Source organism: Centruroides vittatus, unplaced genomic scaffold (assembly GCF_030686945.1).
Source record: "Centruroides vittatus isolate TY-2023 unplaced genomic scaffold, ASM3068694v2 contig_879, whole genome shotgun sequence".
Taxonomy (NCBI): Eukaryota; Metazoa; Arthropoda; class Arachnida; order Scorpiones; family Buthidae; genus Centruroides; species Centruroides vittatus.
Window position 1 is genome coordinate 826,936 of NW_027122571.1, and position 18,066 is coordinate 845,001.

General features: G+C 27.5%; 1 protein-coding gene across 2 annotated transcripts in view; it reads left to right on the plus strand.

Moving 5' to 3' along the window:
• ctrip (E3 ubiquitin-protein ligase ctrip) overlaps window positions 1-18,066 on the plus strand; it is a 181,710-nt gene that overhangs the window by 118,861 nt on the left and 44,783 nt on the right. For both annotated transcript variants that reach the window (XM_067279913.1, XM_067279914.1), the window contains exons 12-19: window positions 603-887; window positions 2,961-3,072; window positions 3,855-3,919; window positions 6,261-6,310; window positions 12,577-12,733; window positions 15,430-15,583; window positions 15,672-15,793; window positions 16,090-16,196. In XM_067279913.1, the coding sequence (XP_067136014.1) occupies window positions 603-887; window positions 2,961-3,072; window positions 3,855-3,919; window positions 6,261-6,310; window positions 12,577-12,733; window positions 15,430-15,583; window positions 15,672-15,793; window positions 16,090-16,196 (1,052 nt within the window). The remainder of the gene's footprint in view (window positions 1-602; window positions 888-2,960; window positions 3,073-3,854; window positions 3,920-6,260; window positions 6,311-12,576; window positions 12,734-15,429; window positions 15,584-15,671; window positions 15,794-16,089; window positions 16,197-18,066) is intronic.

Below are 18,066 nucleotides of genomic sequence, written 5' to 3' on the forward strand. Positions count from 1 at the left end.
TAGTGCACGATGGATATTTAGGAAAAAATTTTGATATAAAAATTTAATTGGAAAATTAAAGTGAATTTCAAAAGATAAAATAGAACTCCATTGTAACATGAAACTGGATACTGTCGTCATCATCTGCAATAGGAATTGTTTTCATCTATAACAACTATAAATATGACACTAATTAGAAAAGTATTTAATAAATATATAATTACTGAGAGAGAAATGATGATGGCACTTCTGGTTTGCTGGAGTGTGAAGTTAAACTTATATGATTGGCAGAATTTATATATGTAAAGAGAGTTCAAAAATCAAATAAATCAAGAGTTGCTAAATATTAAACCCAATGTTTTTAAAAATTGACATTTTGTTCAATTTAGTTACTTGCAGATTAAGTAAACCCAGTTTTTTCTTGTTCTAGAACAAATAATAAACAGTCTTTTCATTTCCAACAATGCTGTTGACATACATGCAAAGAAAATGTTTTTGGCTTCTTTAGCCCTAATGAGAGTAAAAGCCAAACTTAATTTTCTTTTGGAATGTAGAAAAGATGATAATTTTTTATATTTTTGTTTTAGATCAACAGTATAAAAATTAATGTTTTCTTTTTTCAGAGAGGTGTTGCAGCATGTTTAATGTATCTTGATTTTTTCTCCATAAATGCACAACGAGCAGCATTGGCTGTTACTGCAAATTGTTGTCAAAATCTTACACCAGAAGAATTTGTTCTTGTTCAAGAATCTTTTCAGTTACTTAGTGCTCGCTTGACTCATCAAGATAAAAAATCAGTTGAAAGTGTATGCTTAGCATTTTCACGTCTTGTGGATTGTTTCCAATATGATCCAAAGATTTTAATGGAAATAGCAAGTCATGGTTTATTAACAAATATACAGCAATTGGTAAGTGTAGTTCATACTTTTTTAGTTTAATAATTTAAAGTCTTGAGTAATATCTTTTATAATGAAGCAGTATCTCTCTTAATTTTTGCCTATTCTTTCACCAAACTGAATTTATCTTTGCCAAATGAAGATTTTTATTCTCCACTGCATGTAGCTAGAAATTATATACACAATAATGATTTCATATTATACATGATTGTAATGTGTAATACCTTCATTTGCTATAATGACCCAAAATAGCAAGTTATGCAAATGGTACAGAAGAAAAAGCTTTTCTTTTCTGTATAATAAATAGGGACAACTATATTTTGTAATAATAAGTGCTCACTACACTACACTGATCATCATTTTCTATTTTAAGCAGACAAAAGCATGTTATAATATTAATTAGTAATGTTGGAAAGGAGGAAGATAGAGCATGGAGTGGAGTTTGTCATATCTAGTGCAAGTGACAGTCAATGCATCCATAATCAGTGCAAAGATGAGCTTTCATCTTCTATGCATATACTACTGCTCTGTTGAAATTTGTTTCATAGGTACCTGAATAATTTAAACATTATGCAGTATATCACAATTTATGGCCTGCAAATCTGAGGGTTCTTGAATGAGAGATGATCTTAGCATTCTGAAAGAAAAAAAAGCTTATTTTGTCTTGGAATTTTAAAAAAAATGCTTCTCATAAAATTTACTTTTATTAAAAGTTTAAGTTTAAATAAACATTTAATAAACATTTTAAATAAATTTAACATTATAGGATATAAACATTAGTGAAATGTTGCTTTTAATATGTGGGTGTGATTTACCTAGAGAATAGAGCTAACTTTATCTTATTTATGTGAATAAATTAAGTATAATTTGTATGTGCTGTAAGAAAAAGTGTCTATGAAAGTAACCAAAAATTATTTGTGTATTATTTATCTCTATTATACAAGTATCGTTTACTTTTTTTTTTACTGTGGTTAGAGACCAAATTCATATGCAATTTTTTTTTTTTAACTTTCTGTAAATGTATCTAATGAGTTAATTTTTATACTAATAAAATTTACTTATTACCATACCTGATAAGTCCCTGAAAAAGACAATGTTTGTTTTTGTGATTCCAGTATTATTTTGCTGAAATTGTATGCATGATCTTTCATATTAATCTTTTTACCTATTACAGTATAAGAAAAGTACTATATTCACTTATAGGTTTGCTTCAGATAATGCAGAACTTTGGTAAATTGGGGCTTGTGTAATTGAAGTTCTTGCATATTTTTGATACTTCCATAGTTGCCCAATCACTTTTGATAGGATAAGTGTATATTGCTATACTATTCAACTCCTCAACAACTCAATGCTCTAATCGTCCTAGTATTTCAACATACTAGTACTGTAATGACTTCAACAAGAGAATATTCTTACTCTATCTAACATCTTTCCATTTTACAGTAGACACTGATACATTAAAACAAATTTCAGCTGTCAATACTATATATTTATTTACATATGCTATAGATGTATAAATAAATATTGCAGTATTTTACAGTATTGCATTGTTCTTGGAATCATGCATTTTTTGTTTTAAAAAACCAGTATGTGAACTAAAACTGCATAATTTCAGACTTTCATGTAATGATCTAACATGAAAAATTTTGTTTAAGAACTGACTGATTTCATATATACAAGTAAACATCATGATCAATCATGTGATCTATTCATATAAATTAATTGTGTGTGTATGCAAGCATTTTTATTAACATCATCTTGTTTACAACTAAATTGAATGAAAAATGAAACTATGCAATGGTTTAGCATGAAGAAATTATGTACATAATTTTAAAAAAAACTATAAATTATTATTTTATATATGAAATGTTAATGAAAGAGTATATATAATTTAAAAATTAGAAGAACTAAGTTGTCATCTTTCTGCTGTGTCCAATCATCAAAACTTATTGTTTTCTGATGATTGGACATGGCGGAAAGATGACGACTTAGTTCTTCTAACTTTTAAATTTTTTTGAAAATACTATCAGCCATTTAATTAAAATTGTGTACATATAATATTAATAAAGTTTTTTTTAATTCTAGTTGGTAGTTACTCCACCATTGATAAGTTCTGGAACCTTTGTCACAGTAATTAGAATGTTGGCTGTAATGTGTGGTTCATGTCCTGAATTAGCTGTAATGCTATTGAAACAAAGTAAGTTAATTCAGTTACAAAAATTTATGAAAATATTAACTATAATAAACATCATGTTTTTATTTTTTTTTTAAGTGTATTCAAACTTACAAATTAAAAATATATAAGTTTTAATAACTTTAGAACTTTTAATCCATTTATAAGAACTTTTCAAATTAGTGGAACAGGAATAGAATAATAACTGATGGATATAAAAATAAAAGTGTTGTATTCATTTACATTCCAAATATTTATAAATGAATATAACAAATAGCATTCCATTTTACATGATTATGTATCCATTTATAATTATTTTATTTCTTTCTTGTTTAAAATGTTTTTAAGAATGCTAGTATTGAAGGCCTTTGAACTATGATTGTCATCAATTTCTGAATTTTGTCTATTATCTAACAATATAAAATACTCATGGATTGAAAAGGTTTTTTTTTAATATTTTATAACAATTGTAAAGTACTTGTTTCATTATTTCAAAATTTTAACAATTTCTTCTTTAATCAGTTATGTTTTATGATAATTCAAAAACTTTAAACAGTAAATGATTTCATTTGGATTATATTTTTTTTATATTTAATGTCTTGATATAGATCATAGTTCTCTAATATTTTGTCATTGGTTTTAATGATGCTTACCAGATTGATCAATATATTGCAAGATTTATTTTAAGATGAATGCTCAACATTTATGCATCAGTTATAAAGTTTAATTTGTCAAATACAAAGTATTTTTTAATATTAAATATAAATTCTAATAGTTCATAATATTTATTTTTGTAAATTTCACAGATATAGCAGAAACTTTAAGATATTTATTAATGGGAAGTTCTGGACCTTCATCAGATGATATTGAGGTAACTGCATAAAATTTTTTGGAAAAGTAAAATTCTTATATTCTTAAGCATTAAATTTTTTCTTTAAATAAATTTTGTAATACAGTGGAATTCAATTATTATAATCATGGATAATGTTATCATTTGGCTATTGTTATTGTAATCAGTAAATCTTGAAACATACTATATAAGTTAAAAATAATCTACCTATCATAATCAAACCTAGCTATTGTGATAATACACTTGAGGACAAATGATAAGAATCCTTAGCAAATTTGTACTAAATGGATCTTTGAAAAAGTACTTTTAACTGAAGCATAACTTTTATCTTTTTACATACTGTAAAGGCATGCATGACAAGAATTCTTAAAAAAATGTGTACTGCAGATCTTAAAGCATATCTTTAGGGATGAACATTCCTATTGTAATTTCTCTAATGTAATGTTGTGATCTGTTGAGTTACAGACTGTTATTCATGACAAATGTAGCATATATAAATATGTAATGTTATACAGTTTATGATAAATATAAATTGTACACATTCATGTTGCAATTGTTTATAATAAGTTGAGTTCAATGATGAAAATTTTTTACTTTCTGTTTTATGTTATCAGCCAGTTATTATCAAAAGTTGCAAGTTCAAAAATGATCATCATAAACAGATTCCACTGTATATAAAATAATAGTGTATCAAAAACTATTATTAAGCTGAAACTTGTATCTTGTATGTACTGTTTTATATTGAAAATATCATTTTACATAACTATTGTGTATTTGCAGTAATTTTTTTCACTTTAGACCTGATTTAGGTAATTTCAAATATTATATATTATATAAGTTTTGAGATTTTTTAATGTATTTACACATTCCTATTCAAAAAATAATAATTTATAAGAATTTTTATATGCATTTTAAATGTGTAAATTTTGGATTTATATTTATATACAATATACAAGAGGTGTTTAAGGTTTCTAATGAGGTTACTTGCATTGTGGTTCCATTCTGCTAGTTTTATTTTTCAAATAGGCAAAAAATATAACCAATCTTTATAAAAATATCATTTTGAACTTCTAGTAGATTCTACTAGATTTCTCAATTTTTTGAACATTGTCAAGAAATAGTGACACTAAGTTTTTTTATTGATACTTTTCTCTGAGCGATAAGGTACTTGAGAAAATTTTCTTTCCTATAAATTTTCTGATTGTTAGACAAACATTCCAGTTTACCTTGAGTAAAACAAATTTAAATATTAATATTGTTTAAATAAGAGAGATGACAGTTTGATGAATGTTACAAAGTTAACTGATGTACAAATGACTTTCACTGTTCTTCAAAGTAGTCTCCTCCAAAAAGAACACACTTCTGACAGCTCTTACAAATATGTAGCTTGCAGAAACTCTGAAAAGTAGTCTTTGGAAATTGCCTTAAGAGTTTTGACAGTTTTCTCAATGCCCAAAATGTCTGCTAATCAAGTTCTTTTTAATATCTCCTCCATTATAGTGGATAAAAATATGAAGAAATTTTAAAAACTGCACCTTAACTAAGAAGGTCTTTATATCATCCTGCACAAAGACTTATGGAATCAATACATAGCATTGATTCCATAGAAGATGAAGAGCAACAAATTAGTTTCTGCTTCGTAGCAATGCACTGCTCATTCTGTAGTTATTGTACATAAATGCTTGAGTTAGTTTTGTGTTGCCAATTTGGACCACCCTTTATTAATTTTTAAAATTTGCAGGCATAAGATGAGGGAAATACTCAAACTTTCCATTCAACTCAATAAAATAGCATTTTACCAATCTGTAATTATGTGTGGGTATTTTTTAAGTTTAGACTCATCTTGGTCCATCTTGATTCATACCTTCCAGGCTTGTCAACTTCTTATTAAATTTGTGTATGTCTAGTTACAATGCTTTTGTGTGTATTTTGGGATTTGGAACAGATTAATTTACTCTGTTCCTTATGGGAAAAATTCGTTTAGTACTCAGATTGGCACTCAAACAGCCTTCTGGAACAAATTAATTTTGAATACTTAACTGCATGCATGTGTGTATGTATTTTTTTTTTCTTTGCTTTTATTTTAGTCATGCAATATACTAAAATATAAGCTTCTTGCTTTTAAATGAAACGAAATAAGAACTCTGACATATATTCCAAAGCTTAATTCAACTCTAAAATTAACTTTCAAAATTTTAAAAATTACTGTTAATTTTCTGAGTTTATATTTAAATTTATTGAAATATTTCATTTTTTATTTATGATTAATCTTAATTCAGTTTCTCAAATGCTGAAATATATTTTAATTTGAAATTACTCATATTTTTGAAACATTTACAAAAATACAAATTGTTTATTTTAGCTTACTCCAAGAAGTCCACAAGAATTATTTGAAATTACTTCTCTTATTGGGTAAGTCATTTTCATTTAAAATGAACTGTTTTAGAATATGGTAGTCTATTTTAATTGCTTTGGGTGTCATTATTCTAATAACTGACAGCCTAAGTAAATAAGAATACAATTAGTGAAATTCTAATTTTGACTGATATATTAAGGTCCTGCTTGTAATAATTTAAGATTTATTAATTATTGTTAATTATTATAGTAGAATCTGATTAACTCGTACCATGATAACCTAAAGTTGAATTTAGCAATCATTTTCTTTCCCCAGTCATTAGCATAGGGATTTGCATGTTAACTTGAATTCCTCAAACTGTTTAATTTGAATGGGGCAGTTTTGATACAGTATTTTCATAAACTCTGGAATTTGTTTAATAATTTTATTTAATGAAAAATTAAATGTTTATCTATTGAATAAACTAATCAAACTTTCTTTGAAGTATGGGAACTATTCACAATGTTTATTTTGTAAAAATATGGTGTTGATGTAAATGAATAGTTTGCCTTCTGAAAGAAGTTGCTCTCTCTCATACATAAAAACTGCATGCAAAGAAGTTTACTGAATGTTCAATTACATCATATTGCTGGATGTAGGCATACACAAAAAGGATCATTACATTTTAAGCTACTTTGGGCTATGAGATGTTTACAACTTGAACTGAGAGGGGGGGGAATGTAAGAAGTGATCATTACATAATCACCATTGCAAGAACTTTTCCAATTGAATTTGATTATGTCTGGTTAGATGAATGGAAGTTCATTTAATTAGAACAACCACCACATAGTGCTAGGATGTATTGTGTTGATGTGTTCTGGGATAAGATGTTAAAGTGCACTGACTATCATCACAGTTACAGCTTGTGCATCAGCCAAAAGTTATACATGCAGCACTTTGTCACAGTAATAGTGATATAGAATGCCAGTTCTGTTTCTGACTGGGCTTTAACAGAAGGCAAATCATCCCTGTCATAAAGAACACTCAGTAATAATTTGATTACAAAGTGTGTGCTAAATCAGAACTACTACTACCTTTTAGTGCCTATTACAAAACAAAAACTTATTACCCTAGCACAGGGATGGCAAACCTTTTTGAGTCCGCGTGCCATATTGTAAGCATACTTAGCTTTAAAGATGTTAATGCGTGCCAATTTCTTAGACTTCAAATAATGATATTTAAAGAAATTAAACAAATACGCTTTAATTCGAATAAATGTAAAAAATCTGATTGAAAAAAAAAGATGATCAGGTGATAAACAGAAAAGATGATTGAAAAATACAGAAATCATATGATACATTACGTGCCAGATGATTTATCTTATGTGCCACAGGTTTGTCATCCCTGTCCTAGCACAAAGTGCATATAATATACCAGAGTTATTTTGAAGACTGCCAAAGGGAAACCAAAAAAGAACAGAAAAAAATATAGATGAAATTGATAAGTGAGGTAGCAATTAAGAGAAGCAGTAGTTCATGATTCTCTCTCTTTTGGTTGAATGTAAATTCCGCTGCTTCAATTTCCTTTTTCAAAAGTAAGAGGAAATTGAAGCAGTGGAATTTACAGTCAACCAAAAGAGAGAGAATTGTGAACTACTGCAAAACATAAGATACCTTACACTGGTCAACATGATTTTTAGCACACAGAAGAGAGAAATTGTGTCTAATAGAACTTTTTGTACTGATTTCAAATATGGGGTTGAAATTTTGGCTTCATATCTGGCCATCCACAGAAACTTTCCTGCACCTCTTGCAAGGGGGGGGACAAAGGTGGAATCTGTTTAACAAGTTTGTTTTATCAACTTGTTACCCAGATAGCAGACTAATGAATCATACAACATGGCTCATCACCCACAGGTCACAACTGCACAGAATTTGTGGTATTTGCATTGAGTGAAAATGAATTCTGTTTGTCTTGTGATTTATAGCTGTACCTTCTGAAGAAAATATGTCAAGGAAGTGTGTAAATGATCCTGATATGTTCTGTTATGTATGTGAAGAATTGGCATTTTTACCTCAATGACAACAGTTGACTCTGCTTGTTAAGAAATGTTATGAACTATATTTTGATTGTAAAGTGGTTGATCAGCATAAAAATAGGGCACCACATATCATATATTCAACTTGTGTAAAATGTCTGACAGAGTGGGCAAAAGGCTGTCCTCGACATTTGAGTTTTGCAGTACCCATGGTCTGGCATGAACCATGAGATCATGTTACAGACTGTTATTTTTCTTTGACAACTATAAAAGGAATAACTAGTAAATCCAAGCACACAGTGAAGTATCCAAATTTACCATTTGCTATGAGGCCAGTTCCTCACTAAGAATTTGCTTGTACCAGCTTTACCAGAACATCTTACTGGTGAAGATTTGACCCATGAAGCAGTTGCAGAAGTTGAAAACAAGGACAAAGAAGATCCTGATTTTGAAGCTAGCACCTCTACTTGTGAACCTCCATTTATTAACTCAAGGTGAGCTAAATTGATCTTGTTAGGGATTTGAACTTGTCTAAAAAACATGCTGAACTTTTAGCTTCTTGACTGAAGGTTGGAATTTACTTCATCAGATAACTGAGGTGTGTTTCTTTTGTAATCATAAAGATGATTTTCAAGACTACTATTCTGAATAAAGTGATGTAATTTATTGCAATAATAATAGTGATGTGATGGATGCACTTGATCATAAACATAATACCACAGAATGGAGACTTTTCATTGATTTGTCTAAGATTAGTCTTAAGGCTGTGCTTTTACACAATGGAAACAAATTTCCTTTTGTGCCATTAGCTTATTCAACTAAAATGAAAGAAACTTATGAAACTCTTACTTGAAAAATTCATTATCACAAGTACACTTGAATTATTTGTTGTGAATTAAAAGTTGTTGCATTATTAATGGGTTTGTAGTTTGGCTATATTAAATTTTGTTGTTTCTTGTGTGAGTGGAACAACAGAGACAAGAAAAATCATTGTCACGAAGGAATGGCCAAAGTGTGAAATGTTTATTCCTGGCCAGAAAAATAATATTATTGCTCCATTAGTCAATGCTGACATGATTCTTCTACCTCCACTTCATATAAAGTTAGGACTTTTCAAAAACTTTGTTAAGGCAATGAATGTAAACAATGCTGGATTTCGTCATTTGAAGGAAAAATTTTCTGATATAAGTGGTGCTTAAAATCAAAGCTGGAGTTTTCGTGGACCCACAAATAAGAACTTTAATTAAAGATGAAAAATTTGAAGCTTGTTAAGTGCAGTTGAAAAGTCAGCATGGAAGTCATTCAAAGATGATGCACAAAATTTCTTGGGTAATCACAAAGCTCCAAATTACTGCAAAATTGTGAATGAGCTCTTACAATCTTACAAAGATATGGATCTAATAAAGAAATGTGTTTTGAGGGATATATTTGTTTCTCAAAATGCATATGTTGGATTTCTTCCCTGACAATCTTGATGCTGTCAGTGACGAGCACGGGGATCATTTCCATCAAGACATCTCTATCATGGAAAAGAGGTATCAGGGCCAGTGGAATTCAAGAATTCTTGCTGATTACTGTTAGTCACTCAAGGGATTCTTTAAACACCAAACATAGCAGAAGCCCCACATCTTGCCATTTTAGACAAGATAAATAAGTGTATACATGTCTAAATAAATGTTTTACATTTAAACTGGCTGTCACAAAAAAACCAGACATGATGGAGAAAAACTTTATATTCAATACATTTGAAAACAGCATTAAAAATTCTATTAGGATCATCTATTTTCATCTGTGTGCCCCAAAAAAAAAAAAAAAAAAAAAAAAAGGTTGTTTTTTTTCCCCAGTGTTACATATGTTACAGTAAAAACCCATTTTTAGTGAAAACGTGTTTTAACTAGTTGAAACTAGTTTTTACTGGATGTCATTGTTGTAACTAGAATTTACTGCTAGTCAAAAATGAATTTGAGTTCTAAAACGGGTTTTAACAAAATGGCTTAGTAAAAACTGTTTCGACCAAGGTCATTCAGCTAACACGTTCTTATAGTGTATGATGAATTTCGTATCGCTTTAACCCTTTTCCCCCGACATCTCGTTTACGTTTATTTTGCGATCCCTCCTAGGGCAATATAGGTCAGTCAGGCGATATTATTTTAAAAATTCACCAAAAATCAAATTATCATTATATATATATATATGAAAAAAATCACTTACATTTATTAATATCTTTAGTTTTAAATACGATATTTTTCAATGCATTTTATTAGAAAAATTTATAAGAAAAAAAATATATATCAGAACTGACACACAAACTTGATAATTTGTAAGATTTTGTGAAAATTAACATTGTCTAGTTACATAGTTGTTTGCTGGCACAGAGCCAGAAAGACGTAGAATATTGTTTTGTACAATTCGATATAACACTTATGCATGTATGTTTATTCGTTGTGAAATTATCGCACATTATATCAAACATTTGTTTGAAATCAAAATTTTATACTGCTGTCAACTAATATAATGAATTGTTATACTTTATTCACTTCGTATCGAACGAGATTATATCTGTTGTTAATAAATTTTACAAAAATTGATATTTACCAAAGTAACGCCGAATCGGTACCCTCGAAGTTTTGCTTAAAAAGCCAGAGTACCGATCGATCGATGCCTTCGGGGACAAAGGGTTAATTAATGTTAATAACACAGACGTGTGACCAATGTTTTCAATAAATATCGTATTAAATAATACAAATGTTTTAATCCCAATCATCACTTTATTTCCCCAAACATATTTATGTAGCTAAAATTAGTTTTAACTAATGTTAAAAGTTAAAAAGTTAATGTTTGATTTTAGTTTTATCTAAAATCAAAACATGTACAGCAGTAAATTCTAGTTTTAACTAGACGAAACGGGTTATAACAATGACATCCAGTAAAAACTAGTTTCAACTAGTTAAAACGTTTTTGCTAAAAACGGGTTTTTACTGTAACATATACTCTGTATTAAACAAGAACACAGAGGATGTCAAAAGCTTTTGCCAAAAGCATGAAGGAAACCAAATTTTGCAGAAGACATGCTTGATGGAGTGAAAAAAATTTAGGATAATGATAGAACCTTAAAGAAGGAAGTGAACAGTCCTCACAACATACATTTATTTTATTAATTTGCGAGCAGCACAATAAATAAGATATTGCATAAAACTATTTCTTTTTGGTGTTTCTTCTAAAAGTGTAATAGAAATCTATGCTTGATAAATTATAAGCTTTAAATTATTGATCAGCTAGGACAGGTAAAATATCAATAGTGAATTATTTGGTTTTAACTGTACAAGATATTTTATATGTAAACAGTAACCAGTGTAAGAAGTTGGGATACATAACCCATTTACCAATGAATTAAAGATTGCATTTTCATTCTTATTCTCAACTTTTGTTCAACTTAAGAAAAATATGATTTGTATAATTCATATATGTGGTATCCAATAAAATATGCTGTTAGAAATAGAAATGAACTTTCTGTGATCTATAATGTATATTTACCAGAATGACAAAGTTAGTTCAAGAGGTAGCTTTCCTTATTCTTATGTTATAAGATGGTAAGAGTTAGAGATGATGTGAAGGTTCTATAAACCTAAAGCAATTGCAAAGTTAAAGGATGAATTTAAAAAATTTTTTCAATATTGTTTTGATGAGAATATTGTGAAAAAATGAATCATTAAGAACTCCTAAAAGAAGTTATTTGTAGTTGCAGTCTTGAACAGTTTCTTCATAATTGTTTCATATGGGATGAAAATAAATGTCATGATGATCTGGTTGGTATAAACTGTTCTTTTGCAGATTTAAAATTTTTTTTCACTTGATGCCTTTGCATAAGTGATAAGTTGGAAAAGTACATGTAAGGCAATTTGTTTGTCTCTAGCAACAAAATAATGAAAAAATTATATATTTCACTATTTTTGAATTAGAGTAGATTACTTACTTGTATTAAATGTACTCATTTTCTTCAGTGAAACAATGAAATACTGTATCATATGCTATGTAAACCAGCCAGTACATATCTGAAGATTGTTATAAGTTTTAACTATATTGTATACCGTGTAGTGTCACTTAAGAAAATTTTGTGTTAAAATTCTGTGATGATACAATTTTCTTGAAGTTGCCGTAATCATTCTTAGCAGTAATAATGCTGCCTGGGTGGAGCAATAACTTAAATATGGATAAACTATTGCTTGCATCATTTTGCCTTGAACACATCAACATACAATTTTATTAATATGTGTTGTTTACTGTAATTTATTTTAAATATTTTAGTGAATTGATGCCTCGCCTTCCATCTGATGGTGTATTTAGTGTTGATTCACTTTTAATGAAACCCAGCAATAATCATCTAGATGCAGTTATGTGGCAATGGAGAGATGATAGAGGTCTTTGGCATCCATATACAAGTATTGACAACAAAATTATTGAAGTAAGTATTTATCAGTAATGTTTTTATGCAAAAATGTTTGTTCAGAAATTTTTTTAATAAAAAAAAAAGATACAATGCATTTAGTAATTGAATGAAAATATCCAAATATTTTCTTTTAATAACTAATGTTTGGGTGATGCTAAGCAATGGAATATTTTTCACTCTAAATAATAAAAATTTTTCTATATTTGTCAGTTCTTTTAAACTTAAAAGAAATGTTTAAGAATTTTGAAATTAATTCAGAATTATATTGATCTGTTCATTACAGCTAAACTAATTTGGTCTAAATTTTAATTTTTAAGTGCTTTTATTTAATAAAGAAATTTTTATTTTATAGTTATCTATAACAACTTTATTTTCATGTGTATTCTTTTCTCTTTCTTTTCTTTTTTAGTATTTTTATTATTATTAATTATTATTATTTACTTTCAAAAAGTGTCATGTAACCTATCTTTACATCACATAAATAAATAACAAATAAATGTGTTTCCCTTTTCTGATTTTTGTTGTTAATAGTGTATAAATTTTACCAGCAGTTTCCAGCTTATATTAATTGAAGAATCTCATCTTGATCAAGTTTTGAAATCTGATAACTTTTACTTCTTATAAATAAAACAGCAAATCAAAAATGGTTTATTTAACATATAGTACATTAACAAATACAAAGAAGAAAAAACAGATTAACAATGTTGCAAAGATTATTAATTCAAATTAGCAATTAATGTGAAGAATTTTGAAGATTATTTTGTCAAGAAGTGTGGTGGGAGCTCAATTAGTGGGATAATTGAATGCATTTAAGTTTTTTTTGTGTGTGTGAATTACTAAACAAACACTTCAGTATTCAAATAATACTCTTCCTGGAGAACAGTTTCTCACATTCTGGGCTCTGATAGAATGAACTCTTTAGTTCTTGGATGCAAAGAAACAAATACAAGATTTGATTCTCCCACCATTAAAATCAATGGATTTTATTTTCTCCAAATACAAACCATGCAAAATCTGTGCATAAGCTCTTTTTTACTATGGAATATTAATAATAATTGAAACTTTATTTAAATAAATTGTTATGGTTGTTTTAAGCTATTAATAAAGCTCAAAAACCAATTTTATTATGGAACCAAAATTAATCAGTAGTATCCTGTGGTTCTGCAAAACAAAAGTTGGGAACCACTGAATTACAGTAAACTTCAATGGATAATACATTCCTCCCCCACTAGAAATAGGAAAAATTCAAAGATTATGAAACTAAGGAGTAAATTAGTATTTTTATAGGTTTTAATAATTTATCTGGTGCATCATATTATATAAATATTATGTAATAGTTATATATATTCACTACCTTATATATATATATATAGTATATAGAGGGTAGTGAATATTTTGAGCTTAGTTTATAAATGGTTCTGAATATTCAATTTTTACTTCTCTCTAAATTTATAGTGTATATATTAATTTTTTTTTTTTAAATTGATCATTTATTGCATTTATCCCATGCTTATTTAATTATATCTTGAATTATAATTATATGATTATGTATTAGCTCACTGATAAATCTATTCGAATTTTACTAAAGTAAAACTTCTGTTTTTAAACAACAAATTTACAAAATGATATCTATAATTGTAATAAAACACCAAACTACAACTATAATCCAGTAGAGAACAAAACTTTTAATGTCAAACTAATGTGTTTAACCATATTAAAAGGCCATCAGGTTTTGAAGATGGAACATAAATTAGAATGGAACACAAAATGCAAAGAAAGTTGATGTTAATAATAATAATAATTTTTATATCTAATATTAAAATATATAAATATATATAATTAATTTGTACAATAAATTAATTTAAAAATATTTATAAAACACTTTTATTCTTTGCAATTCAAAATTTAAAAAATCAGAACAGACATGAACAGTCTGTTACTGCATTTGTAAACCTTATTAAAGTATAAACTAATTTTTATGTAAAAAGATTGCAAAACTGTAGGGATTCTTATTATAAAAAATATATCACAAATAACACACTAACAAACTAGTAAAAAAATACAAAGCTTTAACTCTGAATACAAATTTATAATAAAATTTTATTTATAGTAATCAAATGGATACTTTGTCTTCTATTTATGAATTGAAAATTCAATTTTATTTTAAAATATCATCTTTTATAGCTGTGTGTATTAAACAGTTCTTGACATAGTTTAATTAATATTCTAAGTTAGTAACTTATTAGTTACTTCATTTTTATCATTGCTACATTGATTATTAAAATTACTTTTCTGCATCCCCAAAAAATTGAAATATTTTTATCTGAATTTTTTACTTCATAATAATTATGGCAGTTGACAGCTGAATATCATCTGTAACTTTTTGCCATTTTGATAATTTTGTCACTAAGTTATTAGTAATTTATTCAAAAAACAATTGTAAGACATAATTACAAGAAGAAAAAGTAATAACTACACATCAGAGAAGAAAACTGATTGATTTGAGATGATTAACTGTAGAATAAACTTCAGAATATCCCTTCTTTTGGTATGTTACAAAATGGCAAATACAGTCATGCCCAGTAGCAACTTATCAGCTATAAAAGTCTGGAGTGCGAGTATTCTATACTTTACTCTAATCACTTTCAATCATCATATGAAAAGGAAATTAGAATTTAGGCTTAAAATCTTGTTAACTTAAATTATTACAGGCTGCTCATCAAACTGGAGAAGATGAAATCAGCTTATCGACTATGGGGCGAACATACACTATTGACTTCAATTCCATGCAACAAATCAATGAAGATACGGGTACTACTCGACCTGTTCAGCGTCGAGTGAATAATTGCTCAAGTACATCATCAGGTTTGCTCTTAAGTGTTTGTGTGCTGATAATCACTACTACTACATAAATCTTTCAAAAACTAAATGTTTAATAATCAAATTTGTCTAGGTTCTTCTCTCAGTGTTGCTGCTACTGATTCCCGTGTGGATTGTTTACAAGGAAATACTAATTTAGCCGCTTCTTGTATTAAATCATTATTTGCAGTGTTGTATGAAGTTTATAGCAGTTCAGTAAGTTTATATTTTCATCCATATTTCCAATAGATTAATTAAAATCTATCTTGTAGTAAAAATTCTAAATTATTGACTAAATGTGGGGATAAAAATATTTGAAAAAATAAGCATAAATTTTAAAAATTATGTTGTAAAACCAGTGTGTGTGTGTGTATTTGTTTATTTTTTCTTCCTTTTTTATCAATAATGTAAGTTTTGTTAATGATATGTATTAAAGTATAAGAGTTAAAGAAAAATTTTTCAGCTATTTTGATAAATTTAAAATATTCAATTATTAATATTAATTTTATTAGGCTGGTCCAGCAGTAAGGCACAAATGTCTTAGAGCATTACTTAGAATGGTATATTATGCTCCTCCAGAATTATTAAAAAATGTTCTGAAAAATCATGCTGTTTCAAGGTATGTTTTTCCTGATAATTTATTTCCAGTGTAGTAGCAAATCTGAAAATAAGTGCCATGCTTTATAATAATAAAATATACGTTTTGATGTCTTTTATGTTTACATTTTATTGAATAGCATTTTTTTCCTATATAAGAAACAACTTTATTTTTAGTTATAAATTATTAATTGTAAATAAAGACAAATATGAGTTTTAAAAAAAGAATAATACACACACAACAAAGTTATAGTTCAGTGCAAATAAAAAGATGAATTGAAATAAGTAGTTCTGCATACTTGAAAATAGTAATTGAAATACTAAGAGACTTTCCTTCTGTGGTCTAACTTCACTTTTGTGATATCCTCTGTATTTTACATTTAATATATATTTATATGTTAAAGATATTAGTTAAAAGATTAATAGTAAGAAAAGATTGTTGTAATTTGAAAGAATGATGTTAATAATAAACATCTTTCAAAAAAGAAAATGACACTTAAAATTATATATTCAGACACTGTTGTCTAGTCATTGTTTTCTTCAGCTATGATTTTTCTATTAAGGCTGATTGTAACTTCTAATTATACACACAATCTCAGTAGATGGCATTAAAAAGAGTGCTTTTTCTGTGGAAAAATTCTTTTTCAAATATAATTGAAAATAGAAGTAAGTAGAACCAAACAGCTTTTTGCATTGGAATTCTATTTAATTCTTCTGTTAACATACAGTTCAAAATTTTGAAAATTTGAGTTTAATTTTCTACAAGTTTTCTAAAACTCTTAGTTGTTGATCATTTTCATGATTGAAAAATCATGATTGATTCACAATCAGCATTTTGTGCAGGGAGTGAAAGCAACAGATCAAGAATCATAAAAGAATTATCTTCAAAATTGCTTAAAATTGTCTCTCAGATAGCAATATGCAATTTTGTCAGTGACATTTCTATATTTTTCATAAACAAATTTGACATTCCATTTAATTGAACAATCATGCACACACTTTGCACATAAAGGGACATTATGAATTTTCAACATTTCTTACATTGTCATAACAGAAGAATCCAGAGTGTAGGACTCATACTTACTTGCATTTGATACCTAAATGGAGAATTTTTTAGATAACTTGACTGTTTTTATCTCTGCAAGTCAAAATTGATTGCAGAAAATTTCCAATAAAACTAGTTTTTGTTTCTGTTATAATTTTAACTTTGCTTTTTTTTTTTTATTTAACATGACATTTATTTTATCTCAATTTATTATTTCTAAGTGACCTAGTATATTTTGGCATATTAAAAGCTTTCTCTATTAATTCACAGTTATCAGTTGATATTATTACTTTCAACATTAAAGTTATTATAACAGCAATGTGTAAGAAGTTGTTCCTCCACATTTATAGGACATGCTATTTATTAAAGATTATTGTCTCACATTTTGCAGAATGAAAATTTTAGTTAATTAAAATTATTAATTTAGGAAGAAAAATCATCTTACAGTTGTAGCTTAATAACATGCAATTCTAACAGCTATTGACTTCCCCAGGTGGGAAAAAAACAGTTATTCTTAATTATTATTATTATTATTAATTAATAAATCACATAATTGTTACAAAAATATAAATTTCTTGAATTTCATATTAATAAACTGGAAGAAAATGTAATCAAAAAATTAACTATTTTGTTATATAATGAAAAGTATTAAAATGAAAATTGAAAATTGATAAATGGCACCATTTAAGTGACAATTTATTTTTCGTGCTTTTTTTTCTTTTTTGGTTGTAATCTGAGAGCAGGTGTTTCTGAACTAAAGGATAATTGTGAAGGGTTCAAAAATAAAATATTTTGAAAATCTATTCTGTTGATATTACATTATTAGGAATTATATCTTGTTTATAAT